This window comes from Salmo salar, chromosome ssa27 (genome assembly GCF_905237065.1).
Source record: "Salmo salar chromosome ssa27, Ssal_v3.1, whole genome shotgun sequence".
NCBI classification, from domain to species: Eukaryota; Metazoa; Chordata; class Actinopteri; order Salmoniformes; family Salmonidae; genus Salmo; species Salmo salar.
Genome location: NC_059468.1, coordinates 34,432,441 through 34,460,000, shown reverse-complemented (window position 1 = coordinate 34,460,000; position 27,560 = coordinate 34,432,441). Strand labels below are relative to the sequence as shown.

Below are 27,560 nucleotides of genomic sequence, written 5' to 3'. Positions count from 1 at the left end.
TACAACTTCAACATTTTCAGAGTTGGCTGTTGGTCTCGGGGACAACTGTTTCATCTCAGGTCAGCTGTATATCCCGAACAACCAAAGCTGATATTTGACAGTCCACCTGTTTACAGACATTTTTTGATGAAAAATGTCCCCAAATGAACTGCCAGGGCCCGCATCTAAAGAATATTGCAAAAAAGTATTTTAGAAAACTTTTACATACATACATATACATATATATATATATATATATATAAACGTTTTCTAAAATACTTTTTTTTGAAATATATGTATGTATGTATGTATATATATATATATATATATGTATATATATATATATGTATATATATATATATGTATATATATATATATATGTATATATATATGTGTATATATATATGTATATATATATGTGTATATATATATGTATATATATATGTGTATATATATATGTATATATATATATGTATATATATATGTATATATGTATATATATATATATATATGTATATGTATATGTATATATATATGTATATGTATATGTATATGTATATATATATATATGTATATGTATATATATATGTATATGTATATGTGTGTGTAAAACCTTTCTAAAATACTTTTTATGTATATATATGTATGTAAAACTTTTCTAAAATACTTTTTTGCAATACTTTTAATATGTGGGCCCTGGCAGTTCATTTGGAGACATTTTTCATAAAAAATGTATGTTTTACACATATATATATCATGCATATATATATATGTATATATATGTAAATATACACTGTAAATATACAGTTGAAGTCGGAAGTTTACATACACTTAGGTTGGAGTCATTAAAACTCATTTTTCAACCACTCCACAAATTTCTTGTTAACAAACTATAGTTTTGGCAAGTCGGTTAGGACATCTACTTTGTGCATGACACAAGTACTTTTTACAACAATTGTTTACAGACAGATTATTTCACTTATAATTCACTGTATCACAATTCCAGTGGGTCAGAAGTTTACATACACTAAGTTGAATGTGCCTTTAAACAGCTTGGAAAATTCTAGAAAAGGATGTCATGGCTTTAGAAGCTTCTGATAGGCTAATTGACATAATTTGAGTCAATTGGAGGTGTACCTGTGGATGTATTTCAAGGCCTACCTTCAAACTCAGTGCCTCTTTGCTTGACATCATGGGAAAATCAAAAGAAATCAGCCAAGAAAAAAAATCTGGTTCATCCTTGGGTGTCACGCCCTGACCAGGTGAACTCGGGTATATTGGGTCAGGGTGTGTCATGTTAGGTATTTTTCATTGGTTTGTGTTTGGTTTACGTTTTAGCCTTGTGTAGGCTCTAGGTGGGTTTATTTCTATGTTGGGTTCTGTCGATTCCCAATCAGAGACAGCTGTCGCTAATTGTCTCTGATTGGGATCACATTTAAGTTGCTGTTTTCCCCACGCTGTTTGTGGGGTGTTGTCTCTTTGTTTGAGCACGTAACGTATCTGCATTTTTCTTGATTTTTGTGTACATGGTTAATTCCAGTGTGTTGAATAAACATGTGTTCGCTCCCAGCTGCGTTTTGGTCCGCTTCCTCGTCACCAGGCGACGAACGTTACAGAACACCCCACCGAACCAGGACCAAGCAGCGGGAGGAAAAGGAGCGCGAGAGATGGGCTCACGAGGGGAAGGAGTTCTGGACCTGGGAGGAGATCATGTCGGGGAAAGGACCCTGGCGGAAGGATTCCCAGGTCGAGGAGGTAAAGCCAGCCGGTAGACGGAGTCGCAGGCGGCGGTCGAGGAGGCCCGGAAAACACCCCCAATAATTTTTTTGGGGGGGCTAATGGGGTGGTCCGGAAGGGCAGAGGAAGAGCCCAGACCACTGCTCTCGTGGGGGATGATGGCGGAGGAAGAGACGAAGATGATGAGGCAGTTGATTGAGGACCTGCAGAGGGAAGATCTGGAGGAGGAACCATGGTATGCGGAGTTGCGCGCTGTGTCGCCAGTGCGCCCGCACAGCCCGGTGCGTCCGGTGGACATGCCCAGCACATGCCGTGCTAGGATGGGCATCCAGCCAGGACGAGTGGCTAAACCGGCTCCACGCTTCAGGTCACCAGTACGTGTTCACAGTCCTGTCTGGCCCGTCCCTGCTCCCCGCACCAGGCTAGTGGTGCGTGTCCACAGTCCTGCCCGGCCCGTCCCTGCTCCCCGCACCAAGCCATGGTATGCGGAGTTGCGCGCTGTGTTGCCAGTGCGCCCGCACAGCCCGGTGCGTCCGGTGGACATGCCCAGCACATGCCGTGATAGGATGGGCATCCAGCCAGGACGAGTGGCTAAACCGGCTCCACGCTTCAGGTCACCAGTACGTGTTCACAGTCCTGTCTGGCCCGTCCCTGCTCCCCGCACCAGGTTGGTGGTGCGTGTCCCCAGTCCTGTCCGGCCCGTCCCTGCTCCCCGCACCAAGTCAGTGGTGCGTGTCCCCAGTCCTGTCCAGCCCGTCCCTGCTCCCCGCACCAAGTCAGTGGTGCGTGTCCCCAGTCCTGTCCGGCCCGTCCCTGCTCCCCGCACCAGGTTAGTGGTGCGTGTCCCCAGTCCTGTCCGGCCCGTTCCTGCTCCCCGCACCAGGTTAGTGGTGCGTGTCCCCAGTCCTGTCCGGCCCGTCCCTGCTCCCCGCACCAGGTTAGTGGTGCGTGTCCCCAGTCCTGTCCGGCCCGTCCCTGCTCCCCGCACCAAGTCAGTGGTGCGTGTCCCCAGTCCTGTCCGGCCCGTCCCTGCTCCCCGCACCAGGTTAGTGGTGCATGTCCCCAGTCCTGTCCGGCCCGTTCCTGCTCCCCGCACCAGGTTAGTGGTGCGTGTCCCCAGTCCTGTCCGGCCCGTTCCTGCTCCCCGCACCAAGTCAGTGGTGCGTGTCCCCAGTCCTGTCCGGCCCGTCCCTGCTCCCCGCACCAAGTCAGTGGTGCGTGTCCCCAGTCCTGTCCGGCCCGTCCCTGCTCCCCGCACCAGGTTAGTGGTGCGTGTCCCCAATCCTGTTCCGGTCGACGGCTCCGCTCCGGAGCCTGAGCATGCCGCTCCACAGTGGTCCAGTCCGGGCCAGAGGGGTAGGGTTAAGGTGAAGGCGGGGTAGAGAACACGCCCGGGGCCAGAGCCTCCACCGAGGGTGAAGCGCCCACCCGGGTCCCCCCCCCCCCCTAATAGACTTAAGTTTGGTGCGCCGGGAGTACGCACCGTTGGGGGGGGTTCTGTCACGCCCTGACCAGGTGAACTCGGGTATATTGGGTCAGGGTGTGTCATGTTAGGTATTTTTCATTGGTTTGTGTTTGGTTTACGTTTTAGCCTTGTGTAGGCTCTAGGTGGGTTTATTTCTATGTTGGGTTCTGTCGATTCCCAATCAGAGACAGCTGTCGCTAATTGTCTCTGATTGGGATCACATTTAAGTTGCTGTTTTCCCCACGCTGTTTGTGGGGTGTTGTCTCTTTGTTTGAGCACGTAACGTATCTGCATTTTTCTTGATTTTTGTGTACATGGTTAATTCCAGTGTGTTGAATAAACATGTGTTCGCTCCCAGCTGCGTTTTGGTCCGCTTCCTCGTCACCAGGCGACGAACGTTACATTGGGAGCAATTTCCAAACACCTGAAGGTACCACATTCATCTGTACAAACAATAGTACCCAAGTATAAACACCATGGGACCACGCAGCTGTCATACCGCTCAGGCACGAGACGCGTTCTGTCTCCTAGAGATGAATGTACTTTGGTGCGAAAAGTGCAAAACAATCCCAGAACAACAGCAAAGGACCTTGTGAAGATGCTGGAGGAAACAGGTACAAAAGTATCTATATTCACAGTAAAACGAGTTCTATATCGACATAACCTGAAAGGCCGCTCAGCAAGGAAGAAGCCACTGCTCCAAAACCGCCATAAAAAAGCCTGACTACGGTTTGCAACTGCACATGGGGACAAAGATCGTACTTTTGGAGAAATGTCCTCTGGTTTGATGAAACAAAAATAGAACTGTTTGGCCATAATGACCATCCTTATGTTGGAGGAAAAATGGGGAAGCTTGCAAGCCGAAGAACACCATCCCAACTGTGAAGCACAGTGGTGGCAGCATCATGTTGTGGGGGTGCTTTGCTGCAGGAGGGACTGGTGCACTTCACAAAATAGATGGCATCATGAGGCAGGAAAATTATGTGGATATATTGAAGCAACATCTCAAGACATCAGTCAGGAAGTTAAAGCTTGGTCGCAAATGGGTCTTCCAAATGGACAATGACCCCAAGCATACTTCCAAAGTCGTGGCAAAATGGCTTAAGGACAACAAAGTCAAGGTATTGGAGTGGCCATCACAAAGCCCTGACCTCAACCCTATAGAAAATGTGTGGGCAGATCTGAAAAAGCACGTGCGAGCAAGGAGGCCTACAAACCTGAATCAGTTACACCACCTCTGTCAGGAGGAATGGGACAAAATTCACCCAATTTATTGTGGGAAGCTTGTGGAAGGCTACCTGAAACGTTTGACACAAGTTAAACAATTTAAAGGCAATGCTACCAAATACTAATTGAGTGTATGTAAACTTCTGACCCACTGGGAATGTGATGAAAGAAATAAAAGCTGAAATAAATCATTATCTCTACTATTATTCTCACATTTCACATTCTTAAAATAAAGTGGTGATCTTCACAGTCGGCTCAACTCTTTATTTACAGTCGGCTCAACTCTTTATTTACAGTCGGCTCAACTCTTTATTTACAGTCGGCTCAACTCTTTATTTACAGTCGGCTCAACTCTTCATTTACAGTCGACTTAACTCTTTATTTACAGTCGGCTCAACTCACTTATAACCTTTCACGTCGGATGGGTTTAAACAGTTTTTGACGTTGTTTAATCTTGCCCGTAATCGTTTAATCTTAATTTTATTCTCACTTTATTTAACATAATTACCTTTTTTCCTGACACACAATAGTTGTGAAGAAGAGACAATAACTTGGACTCTCCTAAGTGGTGGGGAAAAAATGTCTACATCTGTGGAGCCACATTTTCTGAAAGATCCCAAATCATTGAGTTTTTGTACATTTGCTTTCTAAAGCTCTCACACCATAACTAAAGGTAGGGAGCAGGTTTGTGCCTTTTAGCACACAAAAGGCTATTCTTTTCACTTAAAGGGGAAATATGCAGAAATCGCGCCACCATTTCCTGGTTGCTAAAATTCTATTAGTGCTCCTAATTTAAGTTTATGTGACACAACAAACCCTAGAGTAAAGAATTGTTGTACCATCTAAACCGCTGTTTGAAGCTGGTCTACAAAACCGAAAGTAAAAGACGCAAAAACTAAGCTGAAGAAAGGGAAGAGTAGAAATAGTGCAAATAGAACATATCTACCACTTCTTAGACTTGCGTTCAATGAGAATGACAGATCTATAATTATGTGAATTTGGTCAGGTCACCCAAAAAGTTACGTATTGCAGCTTTAACAAGGGCTGTGTTACCATTTCAATAGGCGACTCTTTATCCAGGATCAAAGCTGAGGATACCGATACCTCTCCTTCTGACTCAATGATAGGGAGCCTATTTAACACAAGTAATGCAACGAGACATGGGGTAGATAAGGTATTCATACATTTTAACTGTTAGTGTGTCTGTCACGATCACAGGAGCTGCTCTATCCTGGCAATCTGTATCAAATATTTATTTTTAAATATATTGCAGTTTAAGACTTACCTCACACTGGCTGACCTGCTTAGAGAGAAAGAGGCTATGCTAGTACACACTGAGAAAAAAAGGGGGTTCAAAGGGGTTCTTCGGCTGTCCCCATAGGAGAACACTTTTTTGTTCCAGGTAGAACTCTTTTGGGTTCTATGTAGAACATTCTCTGGAAAGGGTTCTACATGCCACTCAAAAGGGTTCTACCTGGAACCAAAAAGGGTTCTTCAAAGGGTTCTCCTGTGGGGACACCGAAGAACCCATTTGAAACTCTTTTAGGTTCCTTTTTTTCTAAGAGTGTATCTGTAAAGGAGTGAGTTGATCTGAAGCACTGATGCTACAATACACAGTTGGAAAGTGTCGTGTCTTTGGGGTACCATTAAACTGAAGACATGTTTATCAATTAACTCCCTGTAATTATTATCACGCGATTAAACTGATTAATCGTTTAATTGTAATTAACTAGGAGATCGGGGCACCAAGGAAAATATTCAGATTATAAAGTTATAATTTTCCTAATATAACTTTCCTATATTATAACATTATATATTATATTCTATTATAGTATAGGCCGATTATCTTCTGGTTTAAATGGTGTATTTTACCTCGCGTCCAGTCTCATTCCAAACATCGTAAATTGTTGTATCTGCACGAACCCAGTCTTTACTAAGAGTCATCCATACATCAATTGTCTTAAAATCATTTATTTACTAAACTAATTAATTCACAGAAAGTATACAAACAGTAATTATCGTCACAAAGAATTGGTAGAGTAATGTGCCCTAGTGGGCTAACACAGGCATGGCTGGTGTCTTGTTAACAATGGGTCATAAAGGGCAGCTGAGAAGGTACACAGAGTTCATTAATATTAACAATTGACAATTGAACGCTCACTCATTCGGGAACAATTTCAATCAATATATATTTACGCTCAGTGTGTCGTCGGGATCCTTGTTGGAGCGTCGTTCGGTTGGAGAGTTTTGTCCGCGTTCTCTCTCTCTCTCTCTCTCTCTCTCTCTCTCTCTCTCTCTCTCTCGGTTAGAATGGATCTTTCAAAGCGACATTCATTAATGTCGTCATAGAATGGATGTTTCGTTGGTCTTCGCGTTCAATGATATAATTTACTTAGCTGCAGACTAATAATTAATATCAAAGACTTGTTCTTATTCTGTCGGTATCAATAGTCTAAAAGTTAACCACGTGGTATAGTTCACTTTCAGTAGAGTACTTGGATGGTCAAACCTATTGGCCAACTCTCAATGGAGTGGAGGCCGGGTCTGTTAGACTAGTAAGTCAGGGGGGGGTTTTATAGTGAACATAGAACATGACGCCTGGTCCTGTCTGTGTCCCTGGGGGCGTGCCGATGACTGAGTTAAGCTTGGTACAGGAATACAACTCCATCACATTAACATCAGTACATAGCATCTCAATGTATTACAAAAGCTTTATCCTTATTAATACATTCTATACAACCATGTGGATGCAATTCTCATCACTGAGGCTATTATATAAACCGTTTTATGGTAATATGGCTATATTGTCTCTTCTGAGTATCACAAAATTGTACCAAGCGGACCAGTTCGTAGCTGGATTCTTCACCAATCTTCCATATCTTCTCCAGAACACAAATGTCGCTTGGCTCCCCAATTCTGTGAGTTGGAAGAATTTCCTGTGTCTCTCTATGGGCCATGTGGCAAGAGATTCTCCTCTTAGAGTTTTTACAACCCTTTCACACAGGGCCTGGGTGGGGGAAGGTAGGTTGGGGGATGGTGCAAAGGGGGGAGGGGGTCAACTGTCCTCCCTGTACTCAAAGAGGCCAACATCATGACAAAAGGAAGGGATGTCAATACTAATGTACTAATCTAGGACAGCTGGTGGCGTCGATACCCATTCATAATGTCTAGAGGTGTAAATCAAGACAAACCTTTCTGCTTTTATAAGGCTGCAGCTATAGATACACATAAGAACATGAAATAATTTAAGTTTAAAATGTTTGACTCTGATGGACTAATAAAGTAGTTATTTTATTATACTCTACTCTAGTCTAAAAAATATTATTCTATTTGTATGTTATTCTATGATTCATTCTTTAACCTGTCTGAGTGGGATTGTCTCCACAGCCCAGTGTGGTGTGTCCATGACTGATGTCAGCGGTGTCATCCTGAGCCCTGGATTTCCTGGAAACTACCCCAGTGGATTAGACTGCACCTGGACTGTCATACTACCCATCGGCTTCGGTACGGGAACACACTGACAGTCATTGTGGCTAAGCACACACACGCACACACACACACACTGTCAAACTAACTATTGGCTTTGGTACATCACCTCGCTGCCGCCGTGGACAAGCCACAGTCGCACATTGTCATACAAGGAAGTGTATGTCTTGTTTCAGTTAAAACACAGCTAGTGGGGAAGTGGCCCTAGATATAGCAGTGAAGTTTCAGACTCATGTATGTTAGGAGCTGTAGAAGGAATTATGCTTGATTTATAGGCATAAAGAGCAGAGACATGGAACCAGGGAACACCAACAGTGATGTAAATGCTTAAACAGTCTTCCAGTCAACTGAGAACAGCATCATGGTTTACAAGCAGTAGGCTAAGTACATAGAATACACTCTTAGAAAAAAGGATTCCAAAAGGATTCTTTGCTGTCCCCATCTTTGCTGTCCAGATAGAACTCTTTAGGCTTCAATACAGAACCTTCTGTGGAAAGGGTTCTACCTGGAACCAAAAAGGGTTCTTCAAAGGGTTCTCCTGTGGGGACAGTTGAAAAACCCTTTAACGCTAATGCACTAGGGTCCAAATGTAGGGGTAATGATGTTTGATTTATAGGCCTAAATAGCACAGGCATGGAAACACATGACTGTAAGTCACTTTAGATAAAAACGTCTGCTAAATGACATATATCATTATTATTATCATTATTATTATTAACCTCATTACCGGTACATCATTCTCCTTTATGGTAGCTTGAATATATTATGACATCTAGTTGCTCCTCTCCTTTGCAACTCTTCTTATGTACCAATGAGCATCTGCTCTCAGTCAACTAACCTGTAATCTCTTGTGATGGTTGTTGTGGTAGAGGTACAGTGTTCTGCTTCAGTTAGTTCTGGGATTAACCCACCTTCTAAAGTAATGGGTAGATGAGTAAGATCATGGTCTATTCTTTATTACAGAAACTCATGGACTGACCAGTGTGTTTTTAATCCACCTGTTGTTTTTTTCAGGAATCCACCTGCAGTTCCTCAATTTTTCCACGGAGGCAATCCATGACTACCTGGAGATTCGGAGTGGAACGCTGGAGACGGGCACAGTGATTGACAGGTTCAGTGGACCACACGTCCCCAAGTCCCTGTTCAGCACCACCCACCAGACTAGCCTCTTCTTCCACAGCGACTATTCCCAGAACAAGCCGGGTTTCCAGATGACTTACCAGGGTGAGGATAGAGTTTGTTTGTTTTGAAAAAAATGAATTAAAAATGATTGAACAGATAGATAGAAAGAGGATGACACTGGGAAAGATAGAGGTTGTGTCATAGGACCGTAGGCCGGATTCGAACCTATGCCGACACTGTAGACTACAGAGTTAGTCAGTAGAATGTGTGGGAGAGGAGAACTCAAAAAGGACTTGTGATTTCACTCCTCAATTAAATGTAATTTTATTTGTCGTAATGTTAGCCTGGGCAATCTCTTTCAGTATCCCAGATATGATGTCTACATAAAACAGTTTTATACACTGCTCAAAAAAATTAAGGGAACACTTAAACAACACAATATAACTCCAAGTCAATCACACTTCTGTGAAATCAAACTGTACACTTAGGAAGCAACACTGATTGACAATACATTTCAGATGCTGTTGTGCAAATGGAATAGACAACAGGTGGAAATTATAGGCAATTAGCAAGACACCCCCAATAAAGGAGTGGTTCTGCAGGTGGGGACCACAGACCACTTCTCAGTTCCTATGCTTCCTGGCTGATGTTTTGGTCACTTTTGAATGCTGGCGGTGCTTTCACTCTAGTGGTAGCATGAGACGGAGTCTACAACCTACACAAGTGGCTCAGGTAGTGCAGCTCATCCAGGATGGCACATCAATGCGAGCTGTGGCAAGAAGGTTTGCTGTGTCTGTCAGCGTAGTGTCCAGAGCATGGAGGCGCTACCAGGAGGCAGGCCAGTACATCAGGAGATGTGGAGGAGGCCGTAGGAGGGCAACAACCCAGCAGCAGGACCGCTACCGCTGCCTTTGTGCAAGGAGGAGCAGGAGAAGCACTGCCAGAGCCATGCAAAATGACCTCCAGCAGGCCACAAATGTGCATGTGTCTGCTCAAACGGTCAGAAACAGACTCCATGAGGGTGGTATGAGGGCCCGACGTCCACAGGTGGGGGTTGTGCTGACAGCCTAACACCGTGCAGGACGTTTGGCATTTGCCAGAGAACACCAAGATTGGCAAATTCGCCACTGGCGCCCTGTGCTCTTCACAGATGAAAGCAGGTTCACACTGAGCACGTGACAGACGTGACAGAGTCTGGAGACGCCGTGGAGAACGTTCTGCTGCCTGCAACATCCTCCAGCATGACCAATTTGGCGGTGGGTCAGTCATGGTGTGGGGTGGCATTTCTTTGGGGGTCCGCACAGCCCTCCATGTGCTCGCCAGAGGTAGCCTGACTGCCATTAGGTACCGAGATGAGATCCTCAGATCCCTTGTGAGACCATATGCTGGTGCGGTTGGCCCTGGGTTCCTCCTAATGCAAGACAATGCTAGACCTCATGTGGCTGGAGTGTGTCAGCAGTTCCTGCAAGAGGAAGGCATTGATGCTATGGACTGGCTCGCCCGTTCCCCAGACCTGAATCCAATTGAGCACATCTGGGACATCATGTCTCGCTTCATCCACCAACGCCACGTTGCACCACAGCCTGTCCAGGAGTTGGCGGATGCTTTAGTCCAGGTCTGGGAGGAGATCCCTCAGGAGACCATCCGCCACCTCATCAGGAGCATGCCCAGGCGTTGTAGGGAGGTCATACAGGCACGTGGAGGCCACACACACTACTGAGCCTCATTTTGACTTGTTTTAAGGACATTACATCAAAGTTGGATCAGCCTGTAGTGTGGTTTTCCACTTTCATTTTGAGTGTGACTCCAAATCCAGACATCCATGGGTTGATAAATTGGATTTCCATTGATTGTTTTTGTGTGATTTTGTTGTCAGCACATTCAACTATGTAAAGAAAAAAGTATTTAATAAGATTATTTCTTTCAATCAGATCTAGGATGTGTTATTTTAGTGTTCCCTTTATTTTTTTGAGCAGTATATATTCGTTTTCATGTTTGTGTCATTTTCTTATGTATTTTCAGCCAATATTTATTTCAATTATCGGCTACTTCCTGATTTTCAGCCTATCAGCTACAGAGTTGTCCCGACCCTCGTCCTTTTCGTAACGGCATCGTGATCGGCAGTGACTTCAGTGTGGGCCTCACTGTGTCCTTCGAGTGTCTGCCTGGCTACTCCCTCATCGGAGACGCCTCTCTCACCTGTCTGCATGGAATCAGCCGTAACTGGAACCACCCGGTACCACGCTGTGAAGGTAACTATGGACAGAGGAATAGATATGATCTGTATGGTAGTGTATTGATGTTGCACCTAGAGGGCAGCAGTGGGCGTTTCATGGACCTTAACATCCACTACTACAACTGAATCTCCTACTACTCCACTGCTATCACTATTAGACTGCTGTAGTAATATAACATATTACTAAGAAGTGGCCATTACCATGACTTTTACTGCTGTGCCTTGTTGCTCATTCAGTGTAGCCTGGAAAGACCTCTAACCTGACCATGTCTTCCCTCTCCTCTGTGTTTGTGGTAACGTCACCTAGCCCTCTTTTCTGTGTTCGTGGTAACGTCACCTAGCCCTCTCCTCTGTGTGGTGGTAACATCACCTATCCTGACCACATCTTTCCTCTCCTCTGTAGCACTGTGTGGTGGTAACATCACCTATCCTGACCACATCTTCTCTGTAGCACTGTGTGGTGGTAACATCACCTATCCTGACCACATCTTCTCTGTAGCACTGTGTGGTGGTAACATCACCTATCCTGACCACATCTTCCCTCTCCTCTGTAGCACTGTGTGGTGGTAACATCACCTATCCTGACCACATCTTCTCTGTAGCACTGTGTGGTGGTAACATCACCTATCCTGACCACATCTTCTCTGTAGCACTGTGTGGTGGTAACATCACCTATCCTGACCACATCTCCTCTGTAGCACTGTGTGGTGGTAACATCACCTATCCTGACCACATCTTCCCTCTCCTCTGTAGCACTGTGTGGTGGTAACATCACCTATCCTGACCACATCTCCTCTGTAGCACTGTGTGGTGGTAACATCACCTATCCTGACCACATCTTCCCTCTCCTCTGTAGCACTGTGTGGTGGTAACATCACCTATCCTGACCACATCTTCCCTCTCCTCTGTAGCACTGTGTGGTGGTAACATTACCTATCCTGACCACATCTTCTCTGTAGCACTGTGTGGTGGTAACATCACCTATCCTGACCACATCTTCCCTCTCCTCTGTAGCACTGTGTGGTGGTAACATCACCTATCCTGACCACATCTTCCCTCTCCTCTGTAGCACTGTGGGGTGGTAACATCACCTATCCTGACCACATCTTCCCTCTCCTCTGTAGCACTGTGTGGTGGTAACATCACCTATCCTGACCACATCTTCCCTCTCCTCTGTAGCACTGTGTGGTGGTAACATCACCTCCATGAATGGGACCATCTACTCCCCCGGCCACCCCGAGGAGTACCCCAACTTCCAGGACTGTGTGTGGAGTGTGAGGGTTCCCCCTGGCAACGGGATCTACATCAACTTCACCGTGCTCAGCACTGAACCCATCTATGACTACATCACTGTGTGGTAAGAACCTATTGACCTCTTAATGAACAGCTATAGAGTTAGATTACACTATAATATATATATATATATATATATATATATATATATTGTATGTCTTGCATAGTTTCACAGTTATAATAAAATGTGGAACGATACACATGCTGCGCTTTGGTCCCATTCTTCAGACAGCCGTGACAGTAGGATCTTACCACACAATGATGTATATATATATATATATACATCACTGTGTGGTAAGATCCTACTGTCACGGCTGTCTGAAGAATGGGACCAAAGCGCAGCATGTGTATCGTTCCACATTTTATTATAACTGTGAAACTATGCAAGACATACAAATAAACTAATGAACAAAACAACAAACCGTGACAAAGAGGTGCAACATACACTTACTCAAAATAATCTCCCACAAAACCTAGTGGGAAAAACAACAACTTAAATATGATCCCCAATTAGAGACAACGATGACCAGCTGCCTCTAATTGGAGATCATCCCCAAAAAATACAACATAGAAATACAAAAACTAGAACCCCACATAGAAATACATAAACTAGACAAAACCCCAACATAGAAAAAAAAACTAGAACCAACATAGACATAAATAAACTAGATAAAACCCCCAACATAGAAAAAGAAACTAGAACCAACATAGACATAAATAAACTAGACAAAACCCTCTGTCACACCCTGACCTACTCTACCATAGAAAAAGAAATGCTTTCTATGGTCAGGACGTGACACCTACAGTGCATTCGGAAAGTATTCAGACCCCTTTACTATTCAGACAGCCTTATTCTAAAATTGATTAAATACATTTTTTCCCCACATAAATCTACACACAATACCCGATAATGACAAAGCGAAAACAGGTTTTTAGAATTCTTTGCACATTTATTCAAAATAAAAAACAGAAATACCTTATTTCCATAAGTATGCACGACACACATCTCTCCCTAAACCGCTCAATAGTGCTTTAATATAGTAACAATTTTTTGTTGTTGCTATTTATCCCTTTTACACAGTTAAATATGTATTTCTCTACTAGCAGGAATGGTGCAATATTAATCCCTTACCAACTGAATTCCTGCCTTTTATCCCATATGGTGACTGATTTTCAGTTTTCTTACAGCCCTCTGAGTGGGCAAAGTTAGAGTGCCACAACACGGAACTGCAGCAACCCAACAGGATACAAACAATGTTAATTGATGCAGGAGGACTGGGGGAGTTTGACCAATCAAGTTGAAGTGAAGATTTTTTTCAGATCCATTTCTAAATCCAGTGTCAACAGCAGCTGGGTTAATGAAGAGCTTCCTCACACTTCCTCTATTCACCTATAGTAGCTCCTCTGTTCATTCACCTTGGTTGGAAGGCCGGGTAGAAAAACTAGGCTATTATTCTCCTTCCCACTCACCTCTTCCCACTCACCTCTTCCCACTCACCTCTTCCCACTCACCTCTTCCCACTCACCTCTTCCCACTCACCACTTCCCACTCACCTCTTCCCACTCACTTCTTCCCACTCACCTCTTCCCACTCACCTCTTCCCACTCACCTCTTCCCACTCACCTCTTCCCACTCACCTCTTCCCACTCACCTCTTCCCACTCACCTCTTCCCACTCACCTCTTCCCACTCACCACTTCCCACTCACCTCTTCCCACTCACCTCTTCCCACTCACCACTTCCCACTCACCACTTCCCACTCACCTCTTCCCACTCACCTCTTCCCACTCACCTCTTCCCACTCACCTCTTCCCACTCACCCCTTCCCACTCACCTCTTCCCACTCACCACTTCCCACTCACCTCTTCCCACTCACCTCTTCCCACTCACCACTTCCCACTCACCTCTTCCCACTCACCTCTTCCCACTCACCTCTTCCCACTCACCTCTTCCCACTCACCACTTCCCACTCACCTCTTCCCACTCACCTCTTCCCACTCACCTCTTCCCACTCACCTCTTCCCACTCACCTCTTCCCACTCACCTCTTCCCACTCACCTCTTCCCACTCACCTCTTCCCACTCACTTCTTCCCACTCACCTCTTCCCACTCACCTCTTCCCACTCACCTCTTCCCACTCACCTCTTCCCACTCACCTCTTCCCACTCACCTCTTCCCACTCACCTCTTCCCACTCACCTCTTCCCACTCACCTCTTCCCACTCACCTCTTACACAGCAACTAAGGGGTTTATTGTAGTAAATTGATGTAAATTGTGTCATGTTGTACATAATAATTACTTTTTAGTTAGTTTCAATGAAATTAGACTTTTGTTGCAATACCCATGAGGAGATAACAAGAAATTATGTAAAAACATGATAGTCAATTAGCCTAGCCAACTATAGTAGAGCTAACCCTTGACTTTACGTGTTGCATGCTTAATTAGTAGAATTTATACTAAAACCTGTTTTGGCAGAAACCTTCGGTATGGTAAAAGTTTTCCATATTGTGTTGTTGTTTTAAAACGTAAAAGTAATTATACATTTGTAGAAAAAAGCCCAGTGCGTTCCCCAGTGCTCTCAAACCTCTCTTCCAAACTGTTCTTTCTTAATTGGATGCATCCTTTCTGTGGTTTCTGTGGTTACCATAGCTACTGCTATTCTCACTATTGATAAAACAGAACTTTGTCTTCTGGTTGGTTTGAGAGAGATTTGAACTGTTCACCCCCTTTCACTCTCTCTCTCCATCTGGTTCCCTCCATCACTCCATCCCTACTCCGTCCCTTCATTAAACTAACTGACCAACAGTGAAATAACACTCACAGTTAGTCTATTTAAATGCATAGAGTATGATAAACGTACTCAGGCTTTTAATCTCTCCCTGTGAACGGTAAAGATTTTTTGAGGAAATGTAATGCAGTAATGCAGTCGCCAAAAGGCAAGTTCTTCATGTATCCCATAGATCCAGTCAAAGGCATCTTGATGTTTTAAAGAGAGCGGCTTTCTGAGTAATTGTCTTCCCCAGCACTCTGACACCCCTGTTGTGGAGGGGGATGAGAGAAGGAGGAGAAAGAGAGAGCGTAATGGATGGAATAGATTAATTCTATGTCCTCCATCCATGCGCACACAAATAATAAGTCCCTCCTTTGTACCCCCGCATGTTTAAATAATGCATTTTTTGGGTTCCCCCCACACGGCTCTCTTTCAGTTTCTCATAGTATGTATTTATGTTGCTGACTGCGGCAGGCTGCCAGCGCTTCAATCTGTTCTCAGCGCTGTGAGATGTCATACTGGCTTCAAACCCACGCAAACACACACTTGATACATGCTCACACACTCACGTACGCACTAATGCAAAGAGACAATCACTCAAGCACTCTCTCTCTTTCTCTCACACAGACACACAAACACACACACACACACACACACACACCATGCTCCCGAAAAATCCCAGGTGTCAGAGATCAGCCAGATTAATAAAACAGCTTCTCTGCTTGTTCGCTAGGACTGCTCTGACCCGGCGGTGCCCAGAGTGGGGGTCCACTAAGCACCATTAAACAGACCCCCTTCTCACATTCACGCACTCATTTACCTTTGACTAGCACCAGATTTGACCCATGGGGGTGGTCTGCTCTTTGGCTGTCACGATCACCGAGATGTAACCCTCCTCCTGCCCCTGTCTCTTAATTGGGTAGATAGTTTGATATCTGGGGTACCTTTCTACATTTTAAAACCATGTCTCTGTAATGAGCACCCTTATGCTGTGGCTTATCCAAAAATGAAGTTTGTAAAAGAGAGTGCTTTAATCGTCTCTTTCTGGAAGGAATACTGTAGATCAGTGATGGGATATGTATCCATGCCTGATGTCAATAATTGGCTGCTCTCTACAATACATTGACGTGGGAAATGTTAATTAAAAATGACCGCAAAAGTTTTCCATTGGGCTTCTTTCAAAGATATGTCTGTATTGGTCAATGTCTTGTCTTCATTGTCTATTGACAATGTCCATCACCTGCCCATGGAGAGGGAGTTGTCATTGATTCTTGGTGTGTATGTTGTGTTGTGTTTTGTGTGTGTGTGTGTGTGTCTACAGGGATGGTCCGGACCAGAGCTCCCCCCAGATCGGTCAGTTCAGTGGGAACACAGCACTGGAGTCTGTCTACAGCACATCCAACCAGATCCTCATTAAGTTCCACAGCGACTTCAGCGGCAGCGGATTCTTCGTGCTCAGTTACCATGGTGAGCACTACATCAGAGAGACAGGTTGGGAGAGAGAAATATAAAAGACGGTAGAGAGAGAAAGATGGAAAACAAATGTGATAAAGAAGTAGGAGAGGGAGAGAGAGGGGTAAAGAAAGAAAGAGGAGGTGAGTGAGCTGTAGAGATAGTGAGTGAGAGGTAGAGATAGTGAGTGAGAGGTAGAGATAGTGAGTGAGAGGTAGAGATAATGAGTGAGAGGTAGAGAGTGAGAGGTAGAGATAGTGAGTGAGAGGTAGAGATAGTGAGTGAGAGGTAGAGATAGTGAGTGAGAGGTAGAGATAGTGAGTGAGAGGTAGAGATAGAGAGTGAGAGGTAGAGATAGAGAGGTAGAGATAGAGAGTGAGAGGTAGAGATAGAGAGTGAGAGGTAGAGATAGTGAGTGAGAGGTAGAGATAGTGAGTGAGAGGTAGAGATAGTGAGTGAGAGGTAGAGATAGTGAGTGAGAGGTAGAGATAATGAGTGAGAGGTAGAGATAATGAGTGAGAGGTAGAGAGTGAGAGGTAGAGATAGAGAGTGAGAGGTAGAGATAATGAGTGAGAGGTAGAGATAGTGAGTGAGAGGTAGAGATAGTGAGTGAGAGGTAGAGATAGTGAGTGAGAGGTAGAGATAATGAGTGAGAGGAAGAGATAGTGAGTGAGAGGTAGAGAGTGAGAGTGAGAGGTAGAGATAGAGAGTGAGAGGTAGAGATAGAGAGTGAGAGGTAGAGATAGTGAGTGAGAGGTAGAGCTAATGAGTGAGAGGTAGAGATAGTGAGTGAGAGGTAGAGATAGTGAGTGAGAGGTAGAGATAGTGAGTGAGAGGTAGAGATAGTGAGTGAGAGGTAGAGATAGTGAGTGAGAGGTAGAGATAGTGAGTGAGAGGTAGAGATAGTGAGTGAGAGGTAGAGATAGTGAGTGAGAGGTAGAGATAGTGAGTGAGAGGTAGAGATAGTGAGTGAGAGGTAGAGATAATGAGTGAGAGGAAGAGATAGTGAGTGAGAGGTAGAGAGTGAGAGTGAGAGGTAGAGATAGAGAGTGAGAGGTAGAGCTAATGAGTGAGAGGTAGAGATAGTGAGTGAGAGGTAGAGATAGTGAGTGAGAGGTAGAGATAGTGAGTGAGAGGTAGAGATAGTGAGTGAGAGGTAGAGATAGTGAGTGAGAGGTAGAGATAGTGAGTGAGAGGTAGAGATAATGAGTGAGAGGAAGAGATAGTGAGTGAGAGGTAGAGAGTGAGAGTGAGAGGTAGAGATAGAGAGTGAGAGGTAGAGCTAATGAGTGAGAGGTAGAGATAGTGAGTGAGAGGTAGAGATAGTGAGTGAGAGGTAGAGATAGTGAGTGAGAGGTAGAGATAGTGAGTGAGAGGTAGAGATAGTGAGTGAGAGGTAGAGATAGTGAGTGAGAGGTAGAGATAGTGAGTGAGAGGTAGAGATAGTGAGTGAGAGGTAGAGATAGAGAGTGAGAGGTAGAGATAGAGAGTGAGAGGTAGAGATAGTGAGTGAGAGGTAGAGATAGTGAGTGAGAGGTAGAGATAATGAGTGAGAGGTAGAGATAGTGAGTGAGAGGTAGAGATAGTGAGTGAGAGGTAGAGATAGTGAGTGAGAGGTAGAGATAATGAGTGAGAGGTAGAGATAATGAGTGAGAGGTAGAGATAATGAGTGAGAGGTAGAGATAATGAGTGAGAGGTAGAGATAATGAGTGAGAGGTAGAGATAATGAGTGAGCTGTAGAGATAGTGAGTGAGCTGTAGAGATAGTGAGTGAGAGGTAGAGAGTGAGAGGTAGAGATAGTGAGTGAGAGGTAGAGATAGTGAGTGAGAGGTAGAGATAATGAGTGAGAGATAGAGAGTGAGAGGTAGAGATAGTGAGTGAGAGGTGGAGATAATGAGTGAGAGGTAGAGATAGTGAGTGAGAGGTAGAGATAATGAGTGAGAGGTGGAGATAGAGATAGTGAAAGGTAGAGTGAGAGGTAGCGATAGTGAGAGGTAGCGATAGTGAGAGGTAGAGAGTGAGAAGTAGAGAGTGAGAGGTAGAGATAGAGAGTGAGAGATGTAGAGAGTGAGAGGTAGAGTGAGAGATAGAGATAGTAAATGAGAGGTAGAGATAGCGAGTGAGAGGTAGAGATAGAGAGGAGAGAACAAAGCCAGAGGAAAAGGAAGAGAGATCAATGGTCTGATAGGCAGCGGAGTGAAGCTCCTAGTCCTCCTCCCTCTCCTCCTACTCTTTCTCCTCCGACCCTTCCTCCTCCCTCTCCTACTACTCTTCCTCCTCCCTCTCCTCCTTCTCCTCATCTTCTTCCTCCTCTTCCTCCTCTTTCTCTTCCTCCCTTTCCTCCTCCACCTCATCTTCCTCTTCTTCCTCCTTTTTTACCTCTTCCTCCTCTTCCTCATCTTCCCTCTCTTCCTCCTCCCTCTCATCCTCCTCCTTTTCTTCTCGACCCGCTCCTCCTCTTCCTCCTCCCATTCCTCTTTCTCGTCCTCCTCTTTCTCGTCCTCCTCCCTCTCCTCCTCTTCCTCCCTCTATTCTTCCTCCACCTCCTCCTCTTCCCTCTTCCCCTCATTGCTCCCTGCCTGCATAGGGTCTCTGACACACATGGCAGCTAGCATTCATTATTGGCTCAGCTCATTTTCATAGTCAATTTAATCTTGGCTTATTGCGCTTCGATGCCTCTCTCCCATCTGACTGTCTTGGTATTGAATCAGTGAAGGGACATGGCTCTATACACCTGTGTCACATTGATTATTGGCTACAGGGTGCGCTCTGAGAAATTAGCTCTTGCCCAAATATATTTTTTCTATACTGACATCCAGACACATACAGCCTCTTCACACTGCTAATGACACACAAGGCTGCTCTTACACTGATTGTTGACACGGTGCTACTGGAAAAAAACAGATAAAGTATCCCAATAGCAAGGCCCATGTCATTCTGCTACAGCCAGCACTTATGATTTTACTACAAGTGCTTATTGATCCTGGCCTGTATCAAACGTCTCTCACTGTTAACCAGTCTGTCTCGATTGTGGCCGGTGGGGGGGCTTACGAGGTACTCCAATCACTTTACTGTAGCAGTCTTAACTGCTAAACCAACACTTTAGTTTCAGCTGCGCACAAATGGATTATGGGTAAACTACAGGCTTGGACATTGATATAGTATGGATTGATAAGCCACAATCACAGTTGGTTGATTACAGTTATTAAAAGGTTTTTAATTTGTCTGTCAGATGTTCAAAAGGTACCAAATAACTATTTGATCAATCATGTTATTATTATCCTTATTAATAATCTGTACATCCATCCCTGCAGTCAAATAAGGAGAGCTGGTCTGTCTGTTGAAGCTTGCTGCTCCTACAGTGCCTTGCAAAAGTATTCACGCCCTTGCCATTTTTCCGATTTTGTTGCATTACAACCTCTAATTTAAATGGATTTTTATTTGGATTTCATGTAATGGACATATACACCATAGTCCAAATTAGTGAAGTAAAATGAAAAAAATAACTTGTTTCAAAAAGTTCTAAAAAATAACATACGGAAAAGTGGTGGGTGCATATGTATTCACCCCTTTTGCTATGAAGCCCCTAAATAAGATCTGGTGCAACCAATTAGCTTCAGAAGTCACATAATTAGTCCACCTGTGTGCAATCTAAGTGTCACATGATCTGTCACATGATCTCAGTAAATATACACCTGTTCTGAAAGGCCCCAGAGTCTGCAACACCACTAAGCAAGGGGCACCACCAAGCAAGCGGCACCATGAAGACCAAGGAGCTCTCCAAACAGGTCAGGGGCGAAGTTGTGGAGATGTACAGATCAGGGTTGGGTTCTAAACAAATATCCAAAACTTTGAACATCCCACAGAGCACCATTAAATCCATTATTGAAAAATTGAAAGAATATGGCACCACAACAAACCTGCCAAGAGAGGGCCGCCCACCAAAACGCACAGACCAGGCAAGGAGGGCATTAATCAGAGAGGCAACAAAGAGACCCAAGATAACCCTGAAGGAGCTGCAAAGCTCCACAGCGGAGATTGGAGCATCTGTCCATAGGACCACTTTAAGCCGTACACTCCACAGATCTGGGCTTTACGGAAGAGTGGCCAGATAAAAGCCATTGCTTAAAGAAAAAAATAAGCAAACCCGTTTGGTGTTCGCCAAAAGACGTGGGAGACTCGCCAAACATGTGGAAGAAGGTACTCTGGTTAGATGAGACTTAAATTGTAGCTTTTTGGCCATCAAGGAAAACACTATGTCTGGCGCAATCCCAACACCTCTCATCACCCCGAGAACACCACACCACAGTGAAGCATGGTGATGGCAGCATGTGGGGATGTTTTTCATTGGCAGGGACTGGGAAACTGGTCAGAATTGAAGGAATGATGGATGGGGCTAAATACAGGGAAATTCTTGAGGGAAACCTGTTCCGTTCTTCAAGAGATTTGAGACTGGGACGGAGGTTCACCTTCCAGCAGGACAATGACCCTAAGCATACTGCTAAAGCAACACTCGGGTGGTTTAAGAGGAAACATTTAAATGTCTTGGAATGGCCTAGTCAAAGCCCAGACCTCAATCCAATTGAGGATCTGTGGTATGACTTAAGATTGCTGTACTCCAGCAGAACCAATCCAACTTGACTGGAGCAGTTTTGCCTTGAAGAATGGGCAAAAATCCCAGTGGCTAGATGTGCCAAGCTTATAGAGACATAACCCAAGAGACTTGGAGCTGTAATGTCTGAAAAAAGAGCTCTACAAAGTATTGACTTTGGGGCGGGGAATAGTTATGCACCCTCAAGTTTTCAATTTTTTTGTCTTATTTCTTGTTTGTTTCACCCCGAAAAATATTAATTGATACAAACCCCCAAAGAATCAATTTTAATTCCAGGTTGTAAGGCAACAAAATAAGAAAAATGCCAAGGGGGTGAATACTTTCGCAAGCCACTGTAGCTGCTTCTGCTAAGTTATATGAATGTACTAGACTAGAGATAATACACAGCAATGTTTCTCTATATTGTACTTGGGTTTGGCATGGGAATTACTCTGTAATGAGTTAAGCTTTGATTCATTTGAAATGGGCCACCGAGTTAGATAGACAACTTTATTTCCCCTTAGTGAACACTCTGCTATGCTGTGAATTAGCCAGGATTTATACAACGCTTATTAAAGATATGAATTTAGTTTATTAGATTGTCTTCAACTGTCAAGTAATCAAATTATAGGCTGCAGCCGGTTTATTCATGCAGTTTGCTGTCCAGAATGACAAAATAAGTGTTTTCATGTAGGTCACATCAAAGAGTAGCCGGGGGGGAACTAAATCTATAGAATGTGATTATCACTCCAAATAAGCAACATGCAAAACTGTCACTTTTTCCAATCTAGTTATGAAAGGATTTAAGTTGATAAGTTGCATTGTTATTCAGGACATTATGCAAGCATCATAATATTATAGATACCATTTGTGGGCCAGATCTGATGACTCAATTCCCGGAGCCCACTTGTTTTGACTGGTGATTATCTTCATCGTTCACAGCACATCAACCGGTCAGTCTAGACGTACATCCCACATGAAGGCAATACATAGAGGAAGCAAAGAAACGTTTCCTCTTTAATGTAGCTCTTTTGTTAATTAAAGCCTATCACAGAGTGAAATGTGGAGTCTCTCATGGGGACACAGAAAGTCATTGACTCTGTTCATTCCTTTTGCTTCAATTGGCAATACACACACAAACACAGACACTTATTCACCAAATTCACAGTCACACACAGCCCCCCCTCCCCAAGGAGCCTCTAAGAGAATCTTATTAATCAACTAGCACATTTAACAGAAGCCACATGCTAAGTGGTTCTCGCTACTTCATTTGTGTTATTGTAGCGTGGTTGTCTGGAGCCAAAGCCCCCACTTGTCTATTAGACAGGGGTGTATTCATAAGTGCACGCAGAAGCAAACTGTAGCAAAATGTTTTGCAAAGGAAAACATTTTGCTAAGAAAATATGAGTTTCTTTTTGGACAAATAAAGGAAGGTGCCCCTCCCTGTTTGCCTCTGTTTGTTTCCTAGTGAATAAACCCCTGTTCATGGGAAAGCAAAAGTAGATCTATCTATATACCTGACTGTCTGCTTTAGCCTGGCTGGAGAGCCAGGTGGGTGGGGTTGGCATTTCGGAGACGTTTCTATTGGTTCCCGTTGCACCAGGCAAGCTCAGGCAAACACATATATTATATTGAATACTAGTAAATGAACCCAGGTCTGGAAGTTAGTTATCTGTCTATCTATCGCTCAGGAGATATCTCCCTCCTGTTCTGTCTGTTCAGGCATTTTTAGAACAATTACACTCTGTTACCAATTAATTAATGATCAATGACTGTCATTGATTTTACCCCCTAGTTTGTGTTGGCATGACCCCACCAGGTAGCTTGGTAGTGGGTGTAATTTGGATATGCAGTCCTGAAAGATGTTGGCTGTAAGATTCAATGGTGTAATATTTGTCCTTGCCTACTTCAAAGTGCTACCTTATTTAATCCTGTCATTAGCAGCAGCGATTCCTCAGATCGTGTGTGTGTGTGTGTGTGTGTGTGTGTGTGTGTGTGTGTGTGTGTGTGTGTGTGTGTGTGTGTGTGTGTGTGTGTGTGTGTGTGTGTGTGTGTGTGTGTGTGTGTGTGTGTGTGTGTGTGTGTGTGTGTGCGTGCGTGCGTGTGCGCAGTGTAATATCTCTCCCTGGGCCCAGTTCCGACTGTTGTCACCTTATTTAATCCTGTCATTAGCGCCAGCTAGCAGCGTCCGTTCCCTCATATCGTTAGCAGTGCCTCCGTGCCAGCACAGCACAGCTTGGCCGCTCTGTTGATTCCCAGAAGGTATACCGGGCTTATCTGATGCCCTTAAACACACCGCCGAGATCACATCGCTGCTGAATACATTGGTATTCAGCCAGGTGCAGGTGGTGTGGAATCTGAATATTATGATTTTTTTCATTTCTGCCTAACCTTTCAAATGTCAGTAGTTTCTCCTCCTCCACAATTCTGATGCTCTTTTGTCCAAACATGGGAAATCAATGGTCTGTGGTAGGGTTGCACATTTTGGGGAATATTCAGAGGTGGAAACTTTCTGTGGGAATTAATGGGAATTTATGGGAATTAATGGGAAATATATACAAATTAATATTAATACCATTTAAATGTAGATGTTTGGATATTGGATATATTTACCATATCATATGGAGACAGAAACATAAACCTTTTACCTTACCATAAGTAGACAAAATTGCAAATTATTAAATCCTTCCAATATAAATAAGTAATTAAAAAAATGTTAGTTATAAATTGAACTTTAATTAAATGAGTTGACTCTTCCCATGGGATGATTTCACCGAACAACAAAAGAAAGGGAATATTGAATGATCCATCGCATCTCCCAAAAACGTTTTCAACATACATCTGTAAAATAATAGTCTAGAAACTAAAGCTTTGGTTGTCTTCCTCTCAGGCTTCCATGCCTTCTCCCTGGACCTCCTCAATGTCCACCTCTTGAACATCAGACTGCGGCCTCATCTTCAGTCACTTTCCAACCTTGTTGAGGATGGCTCGTTGTCAGGCTCAAAAAGCCAAACATTTTCCTGTAAAGATTAGAATAAAATTTGTAAAAAAAATAATAATATACAATTCCCTGTACAGATAAATAGTTAAGCAGTTAGATTAAACAACTCCTTTGTAAGATAAATGTTTTAAAATGAAACATGTATGGAAACAGGTGAATTAACCCTCCTCAGTTAGCAGGCTCAAGCAAGCTAAACCCCACATGGTACAGTAGCAAAAACTAACTAGCAGAAATTGTTAACATGTTAGAAATTATTTAAACACACTTTACCATAGGCTACTATTTACTAGTTAACAAAAAATAATGTATGTCATATAAAATATATTCACCCCACCCAGTATTGTAATCATAACTTACCAGAAAGCATATAGTCATTAGCTCAGACAGTGTAGTAGTGTGGGCTCAATAGCATCTCATTAGTGAAAGATCTTGAGAATCAGCTGTACATGTGATGGAAGAGTGCACTGCACATGTGATGGAAGAATGCACTGTGCATGCAGAGGATTGAAATTCCATTGAATTGGGGATAGTTTAACCAAAATATGCCACAAGACCTAGAATTGCCTTATGTTATATTGCCTTATTCCACAAAAAAAGGTTCACTGTTATAAGCTAACTTTTTTGATGAATTTAAGCAAAATTCCTCAAATTCCAGGACTTAACTTCCCATGGAAAATTTCCGGACAAATTCTGGAAAGTTTCCGACCCTTTGCAACCCTAGTCTGTGGTCTGTGATTTTGCAAGTGGGTCTGCTGTGGCATGGGTGGGAGGATGTGCTTTGCAGTACTGCACTCAAATCATCACAAGTAATAACCAAGGAGACAAAGGTCTCTGGTCAAAAGTAGTGCACCATATATGGAAAAGGGTGCCATTTTGGGACTTAGACAGATATAATATATATACATACAGTACCAGTCAAAAATTCAAGGCTTTTTCTTTATTTTTACTATGTTCTACATTATAGAATAATAGTGAAGACATCAAAACTATGAAATAACACATATGGAATCATGTAGTAACCAAAAAGGTGTTAACACAAATCAACATATATTTTATATTTTTGATTCTACAAAGTAGCCACCATTTTCCTTGATGACAGCTTTGCACACTCTTGGCATTCTCTTAACCAGCTTCACGAGGAATGCTTTTCCAACAGTCTTGTAGGAGTTCCCACATATGCTGAGCACTTGTTGGTTGCTTTTCCTTCACTCTGCGATCCAACTCATCCCAAACCATCGCAGTTGGGTTGAGGTCGGGTGATTGTGGAGGCCAGGTCATCTAATGCAGCACTCCATCACTCTCCTTCTTGGTCAAATAGCCCTTACACAGCCTTGAGGTGTGTTTTGGGTCATTGTACTGTTGAAAAACAAAGGATAGTCCCACTAAGAGCAAACCAGATGGGATGGCGTATCGCTGCAGAACGCTGTGGTAGCCATGCTGGTTAAGTGTGCCTTGAATTCTAAATAAATCATGACAGTGTCACCAGCAAAGCACCATCACACCTCCTCCTCCATGCTTCACGGTGGGAACCACACGTGCGAAGATCATCCGTTCACCTACTCTGCGTCTCACAAAGACACGGGGGTTTGAACCAAAAATCTAAAATTTGGACCAAAGGACAGATTTCCACCGGTCTAATGTCCATTGCTTGTGTTTCTTGGCCCAAGCAAGTCTCTTCCTCTTATTGGTGTCCTTTAGTAGTGGTTTCTTTGCAGCAATTGAACCATGTGGGCTCCCGAGTGGCGCAGCGGTCTAAGGCACTGCATCTCAGTGCTAGAGGTGTCACTACAGACACCCTGGTTCGAATCCAGGCTTTATCACAACCGGCCGTGATTGGGAGTCCAATATGGTGGCACAAAATTGGCCCAGCGTCATCCATTTTTGGCCGGGGTAGGCCATCATTGTAAATAAGAATTAGTTCTTAACTGACTTGCCAAGTTAGATAAATATAAAATAAATAATAAATACATAAATTAAAGCCTGATTCACGCAGTCTCCTCTGAACAGTTGATGTTAATAGGTGTCTGTTACTTGATCTCTGTGAAGCATTTATTTGGGCTGCAATCTGAGGTGCAGTTAATTGCAGACTTCTGAGGCTGGTGACTGAGGCTGGTAACTGTAACTCTTGGTCTTCCTTTCCTGTGGCGAGAGGCAGTTTCTTCAGAGCGCTTAATGGTTTTTGCGACTGCAGTTGAACAAACTATCAAAGTTCTTTACATTTTCCGAATTGGTTGACCTTCATGTCCTAAAGTAATGATGGACTGTCATTTGTCTTTGCTTTTTTGAGCTGTTCTTGCCATAATATGAACTTGGTCTTTTACCAAATAGGGCTATCTTCTGTATACCAACCATACCTTGTCACAACACAACTGATTGGCTCAAATGCATTAAGAAGTAAATAAATTCCACAAATTAACTTTTAACATGGCACAGCTGTCAATTGAAATGCATTCCAGGTGACTACCTCATGAAGCTGGTTGAGAGAATGCCAAGAGTGTGCAAAGCTGTCAACAAGGCAAAGGGTGGCTTCTTTAAAGAATCTCAAATCTAAAATATATTTAGATTTGTTTACCACTTCTTTTAAGTTACTACATGATTTCATATGTGGTATTTCATAGCTAGTCAAAATAAAGAAAAACCCTTGAATGAGTAGGTGTGTCCAAACTTTTGACTGGTACTGTTTATATATATACACTGCTCAAAAAAATAAAGGGAACACTTAAACAACACAATGTAACTCCAAGTCAATCACACTTCTGTGAAATCAAACTGTACACTTAGGAAGCAACACTGATTGACAATACATTTCACATGCTGTTGTGCAAATGGAATAGACAACAGGTGGAAATTATAGGCAATTAGCAAGACACCCCCAATAAAGGAGTGGTTCTGCAGTGGTGACCACAGACCACTTCTCAGTTCCTATGCTTCCTGGCTGATGTTTTGGTCACTTTTGAATGCTGGCAGTGCTTTCACTCTAGTGGTAGCATGAGACAAAGTCTACAACCCACACAAGTGGCTCAGGTAGTGCAGCTCATCCAGGATGGCACATCAATGTGAGCTGTGGCAAGAAGGTTTGCTGTGTCTGTCAGCGTAGTGTCCAGAGCATGGAGGCGCTACCAGGAGACATGCCAGTACATCAGGAGACGTGGAGGAGGCCGTAGGAGGGCAACAACCCAGCAGCAGGACCGCTACCTCCGC

At 43.7% G+C, this 27,560-nt stretch overlaps 1 protein-coding gene across 3 annotated transcripts in view; it reads left to right on the top strand.

The window, feature by feature from the left end:
• The window catches only part of LOC106588997 (CUB and sushi domain-containing protein 3), a 746,396-nt gene that overhangs the window by 599,099 nt on the left and 119,737 nt on the right, over window positions 1-27,560 (top strand). For all 3 annotated transcript variants that reach the window (XM_045709277.1, XM_014178612.2, XM_014178611.2), the window contains 5 exons: window positions 7,796-7,912; window positions 8,909-9,118; window positions 11,080-11,268; window positions 12,432-12,609; window positions 16,637-16,782. In XM_045709277.1, the coding sequence (XP_045565233.1) occupies window positions 7,796-7,912; window positions 8,909-9,118; window positions 11,080-11,268; window positions 12,432-12,609; window positions 16,637-16,782 (840 nt within the window). The remainder of the gene's footprint in view (window positions 1-7,795; window positions 7,913-8,908; window positions 9,119-11,079; window positions 11,269-12,431; window positions 12,610-16,636; window positions 16,783-27,560) is intronic.